The 19,078-nt window shown below is 45.2% G+C and overlaps 1 protein-coding gene across 2 annotated transcripts in view; it reads left to right on the plus strand.

The window, feature by feature from the left end:
• The window catches only part of CFAP99 (cilia and flagella associated protein 99), a 106,439-nt gene extending 88,379 nt beyond the window's left edge, over positions 1–18,060 (plus strand). For both annotated transcript variants that reach the window (XM_075194223.1, XM_075194237.1), the window contains 4 exons: positions 454–605; positions 1,063–1,268; positions 17,144–17,309; positions 17,761–18,060. In XM_075194223.1, coding sequence (XP_075050324.1) covers positions 454–605; positions 1,063–1,268; positions 17,144–17,309; positions 17,761–17,922 — 686 coding nt within the window. In that variant the 3' untranslated portion in view covers positions 17,923–18,060. The remainder of the gene's footprint in view (positions 1–453; positions 606–1,062; positions 1,269–17,143; positions 17,310–17,760) is intronic.
• Positions 18,061–19,078: the final 1,018 nt, after the last annotated feature.

Raw genomic sequence — 19,078 nt, forward strand, 5'->3', positions numbered from 1 at the left:
GTTTTCATCTCCAAGAATGTGTAACGTCACTTTGTAGGATAATGATGCTCTACAGTCAGCTGGTAAACTGGACACGCCCCCTTTAGATGAGTATTCTCTGTCTCTTGAAGATCATTTGCATATCTCATGCATCAACATGAAGTTCCATTTGGGAACAGTATCCGGCACTGCAGCTATTCCACCCCTAGTAAGAAACATACATCTTCTCAGCTTCTTCCATCAGTACGAGCTCCATTTTGAACCTGCATAGACATTGCCATCTTGGATGTTGCATGCAACTGTGAAATAGGCGACTATATGTGCAAAAATAGACACATGGCGTGTCAAGTGGGGGAAAAAAAAACAGTATTTGTGCTGCGAATCCAAAATTTGCACATTTGTGAATTACCCGTTCATTCTTTGGCATTAGGAGAGCACTTTGTTTTATTATCATCTGCTTTTTTTGGCGTATAGTGCAAGAAGTGACAGAGGAGAGCCGGGAGCTGTTACGCCGAGCCCTGGAGGAGGCAGAGGAGGAGCTGAAGAGGAAATTTGAACTGATCCGTGAGATACGAGCCATCGAGTCGGTGCCATTCATCAGACACAAGTTTGTGGACTTAACTCAAGTGAGTGCACTTATATGTGGCATAATGTGTTATGTGTAGACTTCCTTGAAATGTTAGGTACAATTAAACAAGTACATTCGTAAACTCGGTGAAGTCATCTTCTCTGACCTCATTGTGACTTCAGACATGGAGGGGATAAGATCAGTATTTGTTAAATGACTACTGACTTTTACATGCTGCAGTATTAAGTCCACATACTAACTAGAACATTTCATTTCACTGGGTATAGAGATATCTCATCAGAAAAATTGGATTATGACGTGTAGGTGTAGAGGTTAAACTCTGAAGTGAATTGATTTTAACAATCTACAAGCACGTATATACTTCTGAACATGCCTGTATGAAGCTTCTGTAGAACGCACTAGTTGTGATTGATCAACGTCTGTCGTATATAGAATTATGGCTGGAACTCTCAGGACTACGGATGGTTACAGTCTCTGGTTACTGTTCCCCTTAGACTGCTGGATATGGACTGAACTGCGAGATGTCCATAGTGGAGCTCTATGAACGGCTGGCTCTGGTGAAGGAAGCCCAGAGAAAGGAGGAGGAGGAGAAGAGGGACCAGATCCTTGAGGAGAAGCAGTCTAAGCAGCAGCACCTTCTGGAGACACTGGAGCAGATCTCTCTGCATAGAGCTGCCCTGGGACAAGCTGCTCTTCTCAGGTTAGTGCCAGTCTACCAGTGTTACAGTGCAGTAATAGATACAAGTATGACCAGTAATATCATGTCAATAGAAACTGGGGGTATGGTCAGAAAATTAATCTGTATCCAGAGGGAATTTATGTTTTATTTATTACACGTTATAGTGTCTTGTGTACTAAGGGTGCTGGGTCTCCATCTGCTCCTCTAACAGCTGTAATAAAAGGTAGAGGTGCGTCTCGTACTGGTCCTGAACCGCCAATGGCTGTGCCCACGGCCTGACCTAGTCTCCACCATGGATTACTACGTTCTCTCCAATAACAATGTTTTTCTGTATAATCTAAGAAATTCTGTAACCCTGAAAATGAGGTTACACATAATGACACAGGTCCTGGAGAACGTTATCAAATGTATCCAGTTATTACGGAAATGGCTGGCCTTATGTTTTCACAGAGTTGGCTGTGCATCTGTAATGTGCCCAGCGAGGGGTCTACTGGGATCTAACTACAATCATGGGCAAAAGTTTTGAGAATGACACAAATATTATTTTTTCTACAAAGTCTGCTGCCTCAGTTTTTATGATGGTAATTTGCATATACTCCACAATGTCATGAAGAGTGATCAGATGAATTGCAATTAATTTTCAAAGTCCCTCTTTGACATGACAATGAACTTTATCCCAAAAACAACATTTCCACTGCATTTCAGTCCTGACACAAAACTACCAGTTGACATCAGGTCAGTGATTCTCTCGAACTTCAAGGAGAGAGGTTCAATAATTGTGAAGAAGGCTTCAGTGCACCCAGAGCTGGATTAAGGTTCTGGGGGGCCCGGGGCACTTAAGACAGGGGGGCCCCATATTGTCGAATATGATATTCATTTTAAACAAATAAACAGGCAATGCTATGTGCACTACTGTTAGATGCACACAACTCTGCCTTCACAAGAATAACAGTGTGAAGTAGGACATACCTCCCAACTGTCCTTGTAGTCAGACCAAATCCTAACTAAGTGAGACAGTCACCCAAATTCTGGACAGTCCCACCATATTGAGAACAGTTGGAAGATGGCCCTGCTCTCTCCTACCTGCTGTTGTCACTTTCACCACCTGTGGCTGCTGGTGTCTTAAGCTCAGTTGCTGCTTGTGTAGATTCTGGAATGTCGGGGCCTATTTTGAAACAAAAACAGGTACATAAAGTTTAGGAGTCCCCAAAGAGTCCGGTTAATAAATCAGTAGCACAACCTTTAATAATTAGGCCTCCCTCCCTGCAACCAGCCCCAAATTTGGAATTAAATTAAATTAATACTATTCACTTTTAATAATAGAACTATTTTCCCCAAGCAGCCCCGACATTAAATTAATAGCGTACACATTTAATAAACTTATTTCCCTCTCCACCAAACAGCCTGGTGTAAATGAATAGCATTTACATGTAATAAATAAACCTATTTTTCAAAACCATTGCCAACATTTTATAATTCATATTCACATTTAATAAATAGCACTCCTTCTCCCCAAACTCAAGCACATATTAAATACCTCACAATCACTCCACAAATAATTAACAAAATAACCTTACTATATGTAAGTATATATTGGTTATCCCTAACAGCCTAGTCCAGCTAAGCACTAGCAGGCCTGATTTATTGCAAGGCAACAGAGCTAGCATGGAGGCATATTACATTTTGTACATTATACGTTTCCATATAAAGTAAGTGTATGTCCTCTTTAGGAGAGCTAACAGAATGAGTGGCCATAATTTTGTCATTTTTCCCATAATGCCCACTTTTAGAAATGCTACTTCCCTGGGGCATGGAGAGAGGGTCCACAATAAATAGACAATCTAGGTCTGAGCACATCGTACTTCTCTGTTCTCCATTTATATCCCCAACATCCCACTCCTCAATCCTCTTCTTCATCTTAATCCTCTATCTTCCCTCTCACTCCTCATTCCCCACCTACTTAGCATCTTCAATCCCCTTCTCATCAGCGTTGGTTTCCCTTCCTGGGTTGTCACTCTGCAACCCCCTCTATTTGTATAATCACATCCTCCTTGTCCATAATCACCCCCTCTCCTTGTCCATAAATCACCCCCTCTCCTTGTCCATAAATCACCCCTTCTCCTTGTCCATAAATCACCCCCTCTCCTTGTCCATAAATCACCCCCCCTCCTTGTCCATAAATCACCCCCTTCTTGTCCATAAATCACCCCCTCTCCTTGTCCATAATTATCCCCTTCATTTTCATAATCACCTCCTCCTCTGGCTGAAACACACACAGACACAGAAAGTTTCACACACACAGAAAGTCTCATACACACAGTCACACACACAGAAAGTCTCACACACACAAACACACACACACACACACACACAGAAAGTCTCACACACACACAGTCACACACACAGAAAGTCACACACACAGAAAGTCTCACACACACACAGAAAGTCTCACACACACACAGTCACACACACAGAAAGTCTCACACACACACACACACAGTCACACACACAGAAAGTCTCACACACACACACAGTCACACAAACACACACACAGTCACACACACAGAAAGACACACACACACACAAAGTCACACACACAGCAGATCTTAACTTACCTTATCCCCCACAGACAGGCAGGGCAGCTCTTCTCTGCTCCTCCTCACACTGTCATCTACACGCAGCTAAGGAAGCCCAGAACACTCAAAAAAAAAAAAAAAGCAAAAGCTTACCTGTGCTTATAGTGCCAAGAGAGCACTTTAAAAACGGAACCCTGTGCTGCCCCCTGTAGACTGACATTTGGGGGCAGCAAAAAGAGCCACAGCTAGTCCGGGGGGCCCCCTGAGAGAGGGGGGCCCGGGGCACATGCCCCCTGTGCCCCCCCCTTAATCCGGCCCTGAGTGCACCCAAGAATGTCCAGCAAGAGCAGGACCATCTGCTAAAGCTGATTCAGCTGTGGGATCGGGGCACCACTAGTGCAGAGCTTGCTCAGGAATGGCAGCAGGCAGGTGTGAGTTCAGGTACAGACTGATATTCTGCAAAAGGTGCAGGGATTGGACTGCAGAGGACTGGGGAGCAATCAGGGGACATAATATTTCGGGGTATAATTTCCTTTATAGATGCAGAGCACTGTCATTTTAAGACGGACTTCATCCCTCCATAATATGTTGTGGATTTTTATAGTGTCCTCACAGAAGCTGGGGGTGCAGCCTATTTTCTCTCATTATGTATATTTGTGTATTGCTGCTATTAATGGGTATTGGGATCTCCACTGTAATGGACTGCTACGGGACTATTGGTGACACAATGAGCATGGTAGGGGAGAGGTTACAGTAACTCTCTCCTCTGGTGGATTCTCATGTAGGATCTCTCCACTGCCTGACATGACCGGATTTTGGTATTTAACCCATGCAAGGCTTGATCTTATTTATATTTGTCTGTGTGTTTTACTTCCTACTTCTGAGAGTAACCAATTTTAATTTATTTTTCTGTCTTATTCTGGGTCTGTTTTTTTATTGTTTGTTTATGGGTTTCTGTTATGCCAGAGAACATATGATTACTAAACCTACAGCGTCCAATATGACATGTCAGCTGAAGCAAGGTATTGGTCACACATGTTAGTTTAATCTAGAGATGCTCGGGCTCGGTTTTCTGAAAACCGAACCCACCACAACTTAGGGGATCCAAATAGGCTCGCGAGCCGGCTCGGTACTTTCGTGCGTCCTCGGATCTGAATCGAGACAAAACGTCATTGTTGCGTTGTCGGATCTCGCATGTTTTGGATTCCGTAAGTACCTCCCTCCCCAGGAGATCCAGCGCCATTGCTCACACAGAAACAGAGGTAGCAGTGTTCTTATCACTTTCCAGTCTCCAGTGACATTGCTCAGTACCATTGCTCACACAGAAACAGGGGTAGCAGTGTTCTTGTCACTCTCCATTCTCCAGTGACATTGCTCAGTGTCATTGCTCACACAGAAACAGAGGTAGCAGTGTTCTTATCACTTTCCAGTCTCCAGTGACATTGCTCAGTACCATTGCTCACACAGAAACAGGGGTAGCAGTGTTCTTGTCACTCTCCATTCTCCAGTGACATTGCTCAGTGCCATTGCTCACACAGAAACATGGGTAGCAGTGTTCTTGTCACTCTCCAGTCTCCAGTGACATTGCTCAGTGCCATTGCTCACACAGAAACATGGGTAGCAGTGTTCTTGTCACTCTCCATTCTCCAGTGACATTGCTCAGTGCCATTGCTCACACAGAAACAGGGGTAGCAGTGTTCTTGTCACTCTCCATTCTCCAGTGACATTGCTCAGTGCCATTGCTCACACAGAAACAGGGGTAGCAGTGTTCTTGTCACTCTCCAGTCTCCAGTACCATTGCTCATACAGAAACAGGAGCGGTAGCAGTGTTCTTGTCACTTGACAATAATTGACTGTTAATGCTATTGAGGTCAGTAATAAGGGTTAGGTACGGATTATCGATGACCATCCCTACAAAAAAAAAACCGATTGCACAAAAAACGAAATAAATACAAGCAGATTTGCTTGAAAGTCGGAGATGCAGATGTCCGATGGCACCACAGGCTGACAGGCAGTGATTCCGAATGGACAGTTCTCTGGCACTTGAGTGTGAAGTGTGCGCGAATTAGATGAATGTTTATTTAAAGCGGCAATGTCTGGACCCCGCAGGCTAAGTGTTTCAGGGTCCAGACATTGCCACTTTAAATTAACATTCATCTAAGTCGCGCACGCGTCACAGTGAAGTGCCGGAGAAGACAAGGTTTTGTTTTAATGGATTAAGGAATGACATGGCAGAGTTCCTTGCAGTTCTTTATAATGACCCAGAGTAACAAATAGCCGACCCTCTGCAAATAATGACTTATTCAACTATAGCACTTGGACCTTCATGTACTGTAAAGAACAAAGCTTCCATAGAACAGTTATGTAAGACAACCACACATCCATCTCGTATCATCAGATGTATCATTTGGAGGCTGAAGTTCCTCCACAAAGATTGTTACTTTCATTCCTGGATTCGGCTGTGGGATGTTATCGGGGTGTTTGTGTCCCCTAATTGTTGAATTAGGGGACATTAGTGGTCACATTGTTGTGCCATTTTCATCCATTAACCCGATAAGGTCCTGGTGGATTTCAGACAAAGGAAATACCCGCCATGTTGAACTCACACTGGATCTGGATTTTGTAGTTCTGTCCTGTATGTACGTGTAAGACGGGTTAATTTTGCAGTAATAATGTAAGCTGTGTGAAAGAGACGTACTTTATGTTTGTGCGGTCTTCTTGTCCTACGAGGAACGTGTAGTTAATCTCTATTTTGGGGTTTTCTGTAATAACGTTCTCCACATTTTGCTGTAAGATCACCGGAGCATGTAATTCATCAGAATGCGGCTCATTGTCCTACAGATCTCTCGAGTCACAAGGGTATCACTGCAGTGTTAATCATCTTCAGAGTTATGGTCAGGAACTAATTAAACTCTTTACTGGTAAAAGGTCCTTCTACAAAGAAACGATTTGTAGCTTCAAATGATCATCTCTGATCCTCTACAGTACAATGTAACCTTTCTGTAAACACCTGAGTAAATGTAAATCAGGTATACGCACGTCTATATTCAACAAGGAGCGGATCTGAAGATACGTCTCTTGTTGAATACGGGTCTTGGTCTCTGCTCTGACAGACAAGACACTGCAGGTTACATCCAATACATATGTAGAATATAAAGTACCAAAAGAATACACAGGAAAAAAATTCAACTCCCCCATAAAAATACATTTATGAAGATGTTATGTATATCTACTGTACATAAAATGCATTGCAGACACTTGTTCTAGCTCGCATATGTGACCGTCATCACTAGTAATCGGCACTTACACCCGACCTGTAGCTGGTGCAAGTGATATGACAGAAATACACGTACCTGAGAGATGCCAAAGCTTGAATCAGACTTGCTGCGCGTGCTTCAGCACGACTCTATTACTGTACATTGATTACGTGCATGAGCCCATTACCCTCCCCATTCCAGCCCACCATGTTCAGCCCAAACAGCGGTTAGACTGAGCGGCCCAGCCCGCCCCTGCCTTTTATATTCACAAAGTACCAGACTATACGAAACCCAATTTTGGTGATCCTTACGGAAAAATATCTAGTTCTGTTGGCTTTTATCAATGTACCCTACTTTTACATTACTGTAATAGGCTTATTTACTGTTCTGTGATTAGGGAAGCACTAAATCCATATTTCAAGATTCAGATGTACACCATTGTGCAAATATTATGTCTGAATGCTAACGTAAGTACAAGGTACACATTGTAAATTATAACATATTAACGGTAATATTAATAACAGGAAATCAGGATGCAAAGCTGGTTAGTCTAATAATGAATCCAAAGAAATTTTCAGAGTTTGAATTTTGGTAAAATCTTCAAATTTCTGGAATTTCCGTATTATTAGTTGATTTACAAATGTGATGTAAAGCCAAGATTGCAAATATCCTTATGTAAAACTGTTCATTTTTAAGAGAACATATCGTATTAGCAAAAAACAAACAAAACAGTAAAAAGTTACTTTAATGAAGCATATGTTTTCCTATGGGTTATATTTACAAAACTGCAGGTTTGAAAAAGTGGAGGTGTTGCCTATAGCAACCAATCAGATTCTAGTTATCATTTATTTAGTACATTCTGCAAAATGACAGCTAGAATCTGATTGGTTGCTATAGACAACATCTCCACTTTTTCAAACCTGCAGTTTAGTAAATAGACCCCTATGACTCTAATAGCTCTGATACAGTGTGAAGTGGGGCTGTGAGAGTAAATGATCAGGTCTGGTGCTCTAGTAATGCAACGTAACATACACTTAGATCATCGGATGCAGTGCATCTACCGGGTTGGGTACTGAAATGCGATGCTGGCAACCCAGACAGGAGTCGGCACGCCATGTTCAGTCCGAATATTGAGGAGCGAAACCTACTGTTCTTATCGACTGTTTATTATAGTGACTGTGAGTGAATGCGATTAATGGAGAGGGTTGCACCACAGAATGACGTCCACGTGGACGCCGACACTAATCTTTCTACACTTAAAGGGGCAGTTATAGAATAGATTAAGGCTACATTATGTAAGCCTTACTTAATAACATTGAAGAGGCGGCGCCTCTTCCAACTGCCCCCTTAAGTGTGCAAACATTACTGTTGGTGTCCACAAATAGACAGTCGATAAGAACAGTAGGTCGCGCTCCTCAATATTCAGGCTGAACATGTTGTGCTGACTCCTGTTGGGGGTGCCAGCATCGGATTTTAGATTACCACCGCATCTACCATTGTTCCTACATGTACAGCCATGCCATATTTTCTGCTGAGTAGTGTTTATCAAATTATTATGCCTTCCTTTTGCATTCAAGGCTCTCTTGAGGATTCATGGTGCCAAATGATAACACCTGGTAAAGTAATCCATGACCACTTAGCCTACAGTCAGGTGAGTGCAGGTACCACATGTGTCACGTGTCTCCTTTAGCTCTAAGAGCAACAAAACTCAGTGGGCATCCCCTTCTGATCCTGTATGCAGCCGTGAAGTAGTACTGCGCCAGCTATCCACCAAGATGGGGCATGGCGACTTTTAACAGGTCCAGAACATTGCGTTTGATTATAGTTTCATACCTCCCAACACTCCTGATTGGTAATAGACAAAACAGACCACACCCTGATTCACCCAAGCCATGCCCATGGCTACAAGGGCCATGCCTATTTTACACACCGAAAATCATGTTTGCTTTTAGCTGAGAATTTCCACAGAACCTCCAGACAATCAGCAAACACATGGAGGTTATAGGCTGGTTTCAGAATCCAAGACCGGAGTAACAGTGGAGCTACAGCTCCAGGCCAACCATCACAGATAGGCCCAGAGTGTGAACTGAGGCCACTAACAGGCCAGAAAAGGTCCCGTTTGGGTCCGTTTTTCTGGTGGCTGGGCTTCCTAATTACAAGTGCCGTTCCCCATGCTCCATATAGTTGGAGCCTGAATTTTGTGCAGTTGGGGCGGTACATACCCTGCACCCCCCTGGCACTCAGTAACTACATGTGCTGAGCTCCTAGAAATTAAGGCTTAGCACACCCTCCTTTGATGCTCAGCCTTATCCATGTAGTTCCTGAGTATGTACCGCCCCAGCCGCGCTGTAACTGAGGTGCCAGTAGCAGCCTATTGGGAATATTTTAAGGGAAAAAAATGCAGGTGGCCCAGTGACCCAACCCAAGGTAGCCCACTATGGAACCAGATGGGGGGCAGATGCCCCCCTGCACCCAGCCCTGCCTGCCCCTGGGTATATTGATATAATTTACTCCTCACTAATTTGATTAATACCATTTTTATATGCAGTCGCCTGTAAATATTTATTGATACCATTTATATGCATCCATTTATATTTACATGCATTATATTTATATCTGTTATCAGTGCCGGATTAAGGGAATGGAGGCCCCTGGGCTAAGGGGGCCTCCATTCCCCCGTGAGGGCCCCCCCCCCGTGATCCGAGCTGCCTACCCCACCCCCCCCCTATTCCCCCCAGCAGCACCCGACTGATCAGTACTGCTGCTGAGCACTTTCAAGGGCCCCCTGGATGCCATAGGCCCCTGGGCTGTAGCCCAGTTAGCCCTATGGTTAATCCGGCCCTATCTGTTATTCATGGTCAGTAATATAACATAACTTTACCTCTAAACTGTCCTGATTCCATCAGTGTAATCCCTATTTTTTCGGACTGTCCTGCTCAGCCAGGAACTAGAGGAAGTTTGCCACTCTTCAGAGAAGAGAAGAGGCAGATGGAGGTGGATGGCGGGAGGTGCTACCCATAGCCGCCATGATGCTGGACACAACCCCTCCGGCTGGTGCTGTTCACAATAGACAACATTTTTCATTATTTTCAGCTCGAGGCCCATGTGGCCCTTAATCTGTTGCTGTCAGCATCCCCACTTGGGGGATATATTTACTAAACTGCGAGTTTGCAAAAGTGGAGATGTTGCCTATAGCAACCAATCAGATTCTAGCTATCATTTATTTAGTACATTCTACAAAATGACAGCTAGAATCTGATTGGTTGCTATAGGCAACATCTCCACTTTTTCAAACCTGTAGTTTAGTAAGTCTCTGCTTTCCTGGCTCCACTGTGCTGCAGCATTCTTAGCAAGCCAATAGCAGATCTCTGTGGCGTGTTTGAGAGAACTTGCTGTGAGTTGTAGTTCAGCAGAAGCTGTACAGCTTTATGTGGGCAATACCCGGTGCATAGAAAAATATATGTACACTGCCAGATCCAAACACCTATAAATATGGATGTTATATATTATACTGTGTTTGTGGATGTTGATTATTTACCGAGTTCATGTTTTATTTAACGTAAAGCAATAATGAAATATATGTAATTATCTTGTGCACATCAGAAGCTGCCAATGACCCAAATCTTCAGGTGGTAAATTGCCATTCACATTACTTATGTTAAAAGGTTTTTTAAAAAGCTCCTAATTTTAAAATATTCAGCAAAAAAATAAATAAACCCATTACCTGATTTATCTACCAGTGGCAGCATAATTAGCTAATTTTCTAGACAGCTAATTTACATGCAGACACTGTACAGCTGCTCTAATACATGCAGTTCAGTGACTTCTTCCGTGGAGCAGCTGCCTGTATTTACTGAGCGGCAGAGGGACGGGATAGAGCGGGACAGTCAGATTTAGGATTTCATCGATGTTTGTCCCAATATCTCCTGCCCCTCAGTCATTTGTTTTCATTGTATTGATAGATGTGAGGATATTCTCAAAGTGACTGCAGTATAAGTGACCGGCGTTTAGTATAAAATGTATTGTAAGATATAGGAAATCTGATACGTATATCTCTACCTGTAGAGAGGTGGAGGGGGGAGGGGCAAGCTAGTACAGCCTGAGTACAGTAAGGGCATGTTATCGCACCTTACGTTCTATGTAGAGTAGGAAGCAGCAGCAGATAGGCCTCTTAGGAGGAGGCCTACATATAGAGGCGCACATCCGCACTTCCACTACCAGATTCCTGAGTCCCATTTCTGTTCTCCACTTCTCGGCTGATCCCTCTCGCTACACATTCTACCCAAATGGTTCCTTCATGACTCCAACCAAGACCTGGGGGTAAATGTATCAAGCTGAGAGTTTTCCGGCGGGTTTGAAAAGAGGAGATGTTGCCTATAGCAACTAATCAGATTCTAGTTATCATTTTGTAGAATGTACTAAATAAAAGATAGCTAGAATCTGATTGGTTTTTCAAACCCGCTGGAAAACTCTCACCTTGATACATTTACCCCCTGGTCCCCAGCCCGGTGCCCAAACCTGTAACCTGCCAGCTTCTCTTTAATCCACCCTCCTGCTACTTTAGCGTCAATTCATAGGCACACACCCCCTGTGCCACTACCATTTCCTCATCGAACTGTCCTGCAGCTCTTCAACAACATCTCCATCAGCTGTGGTTTGCCTCACTTGCTCCAATGTCCCATCTCCGGTGTCTCATCTCACTGCCGCTCCTTGGACCCGATGAACAGTCTGTTCTCCACTTCATACAGCTGAAGATCTCATTCAGTCCAATATGCTTCCCCCAAGCTTCCCTTTTCTCTGTAACCCCTGTCCTGAAACTTCATATCTTCCACGCCTTACCTTGTTAGCCTACCTCCCATGTCCCACCTTCTTCTCCATCCTCTACTCTGTTGCATTCTCTACTCCTATTACTATTATTATTATTCTCTACTCCTGTTCTCTACTTCTATTCTCTACTCCTTCCTTTACTACCTTAAATTGTATTTTTTATTCAGCTCCGCTCTACCCATGTACCTCAGGTACATGGGTAGAGCTGAGCTGAATAAAAAATACAGTCCGTTTTTTTCAACTCGCCGGAAATCGGCGAGTTGACAGCTAACATTTAAAGCGCGCTGGCTTGTAAAGGCAAACTTGCCTTTACAAGCCAGGGCTGTTTTATTCAGCTCAGCTCTACCCATGTACCTGCAGGGCCCTCTTAAGGCCTCTTTGGGCCCCCGGGCACAGCACCGGGGCCCCTATATATACAAAAAAAAAAATGATTATATGTATATGGGCCCTGCAGCCCAGGGGGCTCGTCGGAGGCAGCAAAAAAGAAAAAGAAGAAAATACTTACTTTGCGGTCAATTGGCGATCCGGCTCCCTCCATGGTCTCCTCCTCTGTGCGGCGCTCACAGTGCATGTCGGGCGTGATCACATCATCACGCCCGCCCAACATCCATTGCGGAGATAGACGGAGGAGGAGACCATGGAGGGAGCCGAATCGCCAGCTGACCGCAAGGTAAGTATTGTCTTTTTTTTTTTCCAGGTTTTTTTTTTTTTTTTTTGCTGCCTCCGACGGGCCCCCCTGGGCTGCAGTGCCCATATATATAATCATTTTTTTTGTATATATAGGGGCCCCGGTGCAATGCTGTGCCCGGGGGCCCAAGATGTTCTTAAGAGGGCCCTGGTCACAACATAGGATTATTATAACATATAATTGCTTCCTCCTTGGTCTCCTCCTCCGTCGCGCTCCGCAATGGATGTCGGGCGGGCGTGATGACGTCACTCCCGACATGCACTGCGAGCGCGACGGAGGAGGAGACCAGGGAGGGAGCCGGATCGCCAGCTGACCGCAAGGTAAGTATTGTCTTTTTTTTTTTCCAGGTTTTTTTTTTTTTTTTTGCTGCCTCCGACGGGCCCCCCTGGGCTGCAGGGCCCCCGGGCACCTGCCCATTGTGCCCAATGGGAAAGACGGCCCTGTGTACCTGTTGTTAGGGTCCTCTTTTCATGTATGTCATGTCGGTATGATGATTTTGATGATGAATGAAGGTCCAAGGAACAAGTGCAGGGGTGTGGCAATGGGATTTGTGTCATCACAATTCTGTCTCCCACTGCACAACGATGTGATTCATGTCATCGCAATGGGGGTCATGGTAACACGATTCACGTTGCACTTTTCAAGCATTCAATAGGACTCTATAGTTCTAAAAAGGGATACACGAAAACAGTTCAACAAAAAAAATTGGCTAAAATGTCCTATAAAAACTGCACGGACTGGTTTTTAAAAAAGTCCCTCAAATAGCACCTTGTGTTTTTTGTACACCATGTCCAGCTTGTTATAGGACAAGTACCCCATTAGTGGCAGCTTTCTTGTTGCAAGTGCTACCTACATACTAAGTGTCACCATGCTGTCCAGCAGATAAGCTCTGCCTACTATTTCCTGCACAACCTGCTTTATAGCAGAGTCTGCATGTACAGTATTTGGCAAATGACTGAATATGCAAATGATTGTTATAAATGCTCCCTTGGATTCTATGAAGTCTGCTGAATGCATGAAAAACACCTGGGTCCTGTATATGCGCAACTTTAAAACGAAAAACAAAAACAAAAAAAGGGTACACTGTGGATATCACTAACTGTTCGGATGCCAAAGGAGCTGACCACTGACATATATTGAAAAATGGAAGCTCTAAAGGAGTTTGCAAATATTCAAGGTCTTGTACGTATATTTTTGGGCATACTGTAAATAATCCGGATATTACTGAGATTTCAGGGGACCTTTCTTCCTAATCTGCAATCCTTCTGGCTTGGCTGCACCTGCTCTTTCTTCCCCGTCTGGTAGTGGCTGCTTATTCCTCCCTGCCTGGCAGCATCTGTGTGTGAGTCTGCTCATGCCTTCCTTCAAATCTGGCAGGGCTTGCTCTTTACTTCCTATCTGGCAGGGCTTTCTCATTTCTTCCCATCTGGCAGGGCTTTCTCATTTCTTCCCATCTGGCAGGGCTTTCTCATTTCTTCCCATCTGGCAGGGCTTGCTTATTTCTTTCCATCTGGCAGGGCTTGGGCCTTTGTTCCCATCTGGCAGCGTTTGCTCCTTCCTTCCCATCTGGCAGCGTTTGCTCTTTCCTTCCCATCTGGCAGCGTTTGCTCCTTCCTTCCCATCTGGCAGCGGTTGCTCCTTCCTCCCCATCTGGCAGCATTTGCTCCTTCCGTCCCATCTGGCAGCGTTTGCTCCTTCCGTCCCATCTGGCAGCGTTTGCTCTTTCCTTCCCATCTGGCAGCGGTTGCTCCTTCCTTCCCATCTGGCAGCCTTTGCTCCTTCCTTCCCATCTGGCAGCCTTTGCTCCTTCCTTCCCATCTGGCAGCCTTTGCTCCTTCCTCCCATCTGGCAGCGTTTGCTCTTTCCTTCCTATCTGGCAGCGTTTGCTCTTTCTTTCCTATCTGGCAGCGGTTGCTCCTTCCTTCCCATCTGGCAGCGGTTGCTCCTTCTGTCCCATCTGGCAGCGTTTGCTCCTTCCTTCCCATCTGGCAGCGTTTGCTCTTTCCTTCCCATCTGGCAGCGGTTGCTCCTTCCTTCCCATCTGGCAGCCTTTGCTCCTTCCTTCCCATCTGGCAGCGTTTGCTCCTTCCTCCCTTCTGGCAGCGTTTGCTCCTTCCTTCCTATCTGGCAGCGGCTGCTCCTTTCTTCCCATCTGGCAGCGGTTGCTCCTTTCTTCCCATCTGGCAGCGGTTGCTCCTTTCTTCCCATCTGGCAGCGGTTGCTCCTTTCTTCCCATCTGGCAGCGTTTGCTCTTTCCTTCCTATCTGGCAGCGTTTGCTCTTTCTTTCCTATCTGGCAGCGGTTGCTCCTTCCTTCCCATCTGGCAGCGGTTGCTCCTTCTGTCCCATCTGGCAGCGTTTGCTCCTTCCTTCCCATCTGGCAGCGTTTGCTCTTTCCTTCCCATCTGGCAGCGGTTGCTCCTTCCTTCCCATCTGGCAGCCTTTGCTCCTTCCTTCCCATCTGGCAGCCTTTGCTCCTTCCTTCCCATCTGGCAGCCTTTGCTCCTTCCTTCCCATCTGGCAGCCTTTGCTCCTTCCTCCCATCTGGCAGCGTTTGCTCTTTCCTTCCTATCTGGCAGCGTTTGCTCTTTCTTTCCTATCTGGCAGCGGTTGCTCCTTCTGTCCCATCTGGCAGCGTTTGCTCCTTCCTTCCCATCTGGCAGCGTTTGCTCCTTCTGTCCCATCTGGCAGCGTTTGCTCCTTCCTTCCCATCTGGCAGCGTTTGCTCTTTCCTTCCCATCTGGCAGCGGTTGCTCCTTCCTTCCCATCTGGCAGCCTTTGCTCCTTCCTTCCCATCTGGCAGCCTTTGCTCCTTCCTTCCTATCTGGCAGCGTTTGCTCCTTCCTTCCTATCTGGCAGCGGCTGCTCCTGTCTTCCCATCTGGCAGCGGCTGCTCCTTTCTTCCCATCTGGCAGCGGTTGCTCCTTTCTTCCCATCTGGCAGCGGTTGCTCCTTTCTTCCCATCTGGCAGCGGTTGCTCCTTTCTTCCCATCTGGCAGCGGTTGCTCCTTCCGTCCCATCTGGCAGCGGTTGCTCCTTCCGTCCCATCTGGCAGCGGTTGCTCCTTCCGTCCCATCTGGCAGCGGTTGCTCCTTCCGTCCCATCTGGCAGCGTTTGCTCCTTCCTTCCCATCTGGCAGCGGTTGCTCCTTCCTTCCCATCTGGCAGCGGTTGCTCCTTCCTTCCCATCTGGCAGCGGTTGCTCCTTCCTTCCCATCTGGCAGTTGTTGCTCCTTCCTTCCCATCTGGCAGCGTTTGCTCCTTCCTTCCCATCTGGCAGCGTTTGCTCCTTCCTTCCCATCTGGCAGCGGTTGCTCCTTCCTTCCCATCTGGCAGCGGTTGCTCCTTCCTTCCCATCTGGCAGCAGTTGCTCCTTCCGTCCCATCTGGCAGCGGTTGCTCCTTCCGTCCCATCTGGCAGCGGTTGCTCCTTCCTTCCCATCTGGCAGCGGTTGCTCCTTCCTTCCCATCTGGCAGCGGTTACTCCTTCCTTCCCATCTGGCAGCGGTTGCTCCTTCCTTCCCATCTGGCAGCGGTTGCTCCTTCCTTCCCATCTGGCAGTTGTTGCTCCTTCCTTCCCATCTGGCAGCCTTTGCTCCTTCCTTCCCATCTGGCAGCGTTTGCTCCTTCCTTCCTATCTGGCAGCGTTTGCTCCTTCCTTCCCATCTGGCAGCAGCTGCTCCTTTCTTCCCATCTGGCAGCGGCTGCTCCTTTCTTCCCATCTGGCAGCGGCTGCTCCTTTCTTCCCATCTGGCAGCGGCTGCTCCTTTCTTCCCATCTGGCAGCGGTTGCTCCTTTCTTCCCATCTGGCAGTGGTTGCTCCTTTCTTCCCATCTGGCAGCGGTTGCTCCTTCCGTCCCATCTGGCAGCGTTTGCTCCTTCCTTCCCATCTGGCAGCGGTTGCTCCTTCCTTCCCATCTGGCAGCGTTTGCTCCTTCCTTCCCATCTGGCAGCGGTTGCTCCTTCTTTCCCATCTGGCAGCGTTTGCTCCTTCCGTCCCATCTGGCAGCGTTTGCTCCTTGCTTGCCATCTGGCAATGTTTGTTCATACCTTCCTCCCTATTAGCATCAGCTTGTTTGTTCCTACCTGGTAGTTTTTTTTTTACTGTCTTAATTTGCTGTCCATCAGCACCAATGCCCAGGCCTGTGACCTGTACTTCTTATCATGAATGAAGAGATGTTGGGGGTGAGTTCTGAGGTCACCAGACTCTGTTGTATAAAGAAATACAGACTTTAACAATTATTTTCCAAGCAGATTTAAGGGAAGTGTTAGAATCCTTGTTCTTTGCGAAATGTTCATTTCCACAAGCAGGCAATTTAATTTTCCACTTCAACTGCTGCGTTAACTCAAAGCTGCAGAGTCAACTAAACTCTATGTTAAGTGTAACAATGAATCACTCAAGTGACGGCCTAAAATGCAATACCGTTTGTGTGCTCTCACCTGATTAAAACACCCTGACTTTATTAGGAGAAAACAGATACTTTTTACTTTTCTTTTTTTTTATTAAAAAATATAGGATAGACCTGTTTATTTCATTTATCTTTCTGACAGGCTGGATGAGAAAAAAGCGAAATCTCAGTTTGGAAAAGCTGCTGTAGCAAATGATGATCGTGTCATAGAATTGCAGAAAAAACTCGAGGAGAAAGTGTCTGAACGCAGAACACAGGCCGAGGCCTTAAAGCTAAACCCCCAGCGAAATATTGCCAAAGTTTCTAAGGTAAATAAACTTGTCAGGTCCTGGTCTGAAAAGAACAAATAATATTACGGGTAATATATTTATACCACAAAGGTGAAGTCTGATATTGCTGAGACACTGCTGAGCTGTGAATGATTGAGTTCTTTAATATTTGCTTGTCCTCTGAAACAAAAGTGGTTAAATCGCAGGCCACGTTTTGTGTATACCAGTGATGGGCAACAAGTAGCTCTAGGGTTGGAAAATATGTCCCCCACATTCAGGGCCGCCAATTGGGATTTCGGGTCCTGGTACATGAACTTCTTTGTGAATGTCATTATTAACTTTCTATGTGTATGGCTGTATTTTATGCTTAGTGGTCCCTTAAATATGTAACTGCTTGATAATTTAATTGAGAGAACCCTGTTGTGATTGTTCTGGAGAATCTACATTTCTTAGAAGTATTTTCATATATGTGGGTTCCTCTTCCTTACAGAACTCATTTGAAGAGAAGCACTGGAAGGAGCTGGAAGAGAGTCGAGAACGTCAAGCTCAGCTGCTCCAACACGGGGTGGTTTCAAGAGGAGCGGCTAGCCGTATAGCCACTTATCAGGCCATAAGAAACAGGAACTCACCCGCTTGTCTACTGCAGTCATAAGAGATTTACTTCTTGTGGACTTCACAGTCACCTGTGTTCCAAACATTCTAGCTTAGTCAACGACCACAATGGCAAACAGGCAAAGTAGAGAATCAAGACTCCTCCTTACTAATATAAATAAAGTATACAAAGAAAATATGTACTTTAGTAAAATATTTCGTCCCGCAACAGAAAATCTCATTTTTCATGTGGGTGTAATATACGGCACACATTTTATGGAGGAAGATGTTATTTAAAGGTGTTTGGGAACCATTTTTTTCTCCAGAAAATTAAAGAAGAAATACTGGTTAGAATGTATCAAATCTCTATTATTATTATTATCCTTCCATAAAGCGCAGACATATTACACAGCGCAGTACTTTGATGGAACAAATAAATGACCTACAATGATATAAGGCACAAGGTACAGATGGTCCTGACCAAGTGAGCTTGCAATCTAAAAGTTGTGGGGAAACAATTGACATACAAGGTAGCGGAATACCAATTATAGCTGCTGGTGGGGAAAGCGCGCAATATTTAAGTGTTTCAACTTTGTTGACTGTTGCTGGCAATTGGTTTTAAAATGTTTACAAAGTAACCATTCAGCTAGATGTACTTAATGTAATAAATTATAGCTACCGGATGGGGAAAAAGTAGACTGACGAACCAATTAAAGGAGACATTTAAAATAAACAACAAATCAGCCATAGAAGAGCGTCTGACAAGTGAAATAGAGGAACGCAGGCTGGCAACATCTGGAACTGTATACAGAATTGTATTTTTGTAGACAGAAAATAAATTGCTCTGCAATGCATGGAGGGATCCATGTTACACTGTTCAGTTGTGAGCACCAACAAGGTTTGATTTAATGTACAAGCTCAGAGTAACAAATACAGCTAATTAAGCAGCAAATCTGAACGTCTGAACTATTTCTCTTATTAAAATGAGATTAGGTAATAAGAAGGGAAACCCTGTGCTGGTATCGCACACAATATGCACAGTTACAGCAGATGGATGGGAATCGATCTACCCACAGAAGTGATTGACATTCTTATTTGTAACTTCTATTTATATAGCACTAACACCTTCCACAGTGCAGTAAAATAAGTGACTACATTGGTGTATGGCAGTGATGGGCAAACTACGGCCCGCAGGCCAGATCCGGCCCACTTAGTGG

The sequence above is a fragment of the Mixophyes fleayi genome, chromosome 1, assembly GCF_038048845.1.
Source record: "Mixophyes fleayi isolate aMixFle1 chromosome 1, aMixFle1.hap1, whole genome shotgun sequence".
In the NCBI taxonomy this organism is placed as follows: Eukaryota; Metazoa; Chordata; class Amphibia; order Anura; family Limnodynastidae; genus Mixophyes; species Mixophyes fleayi.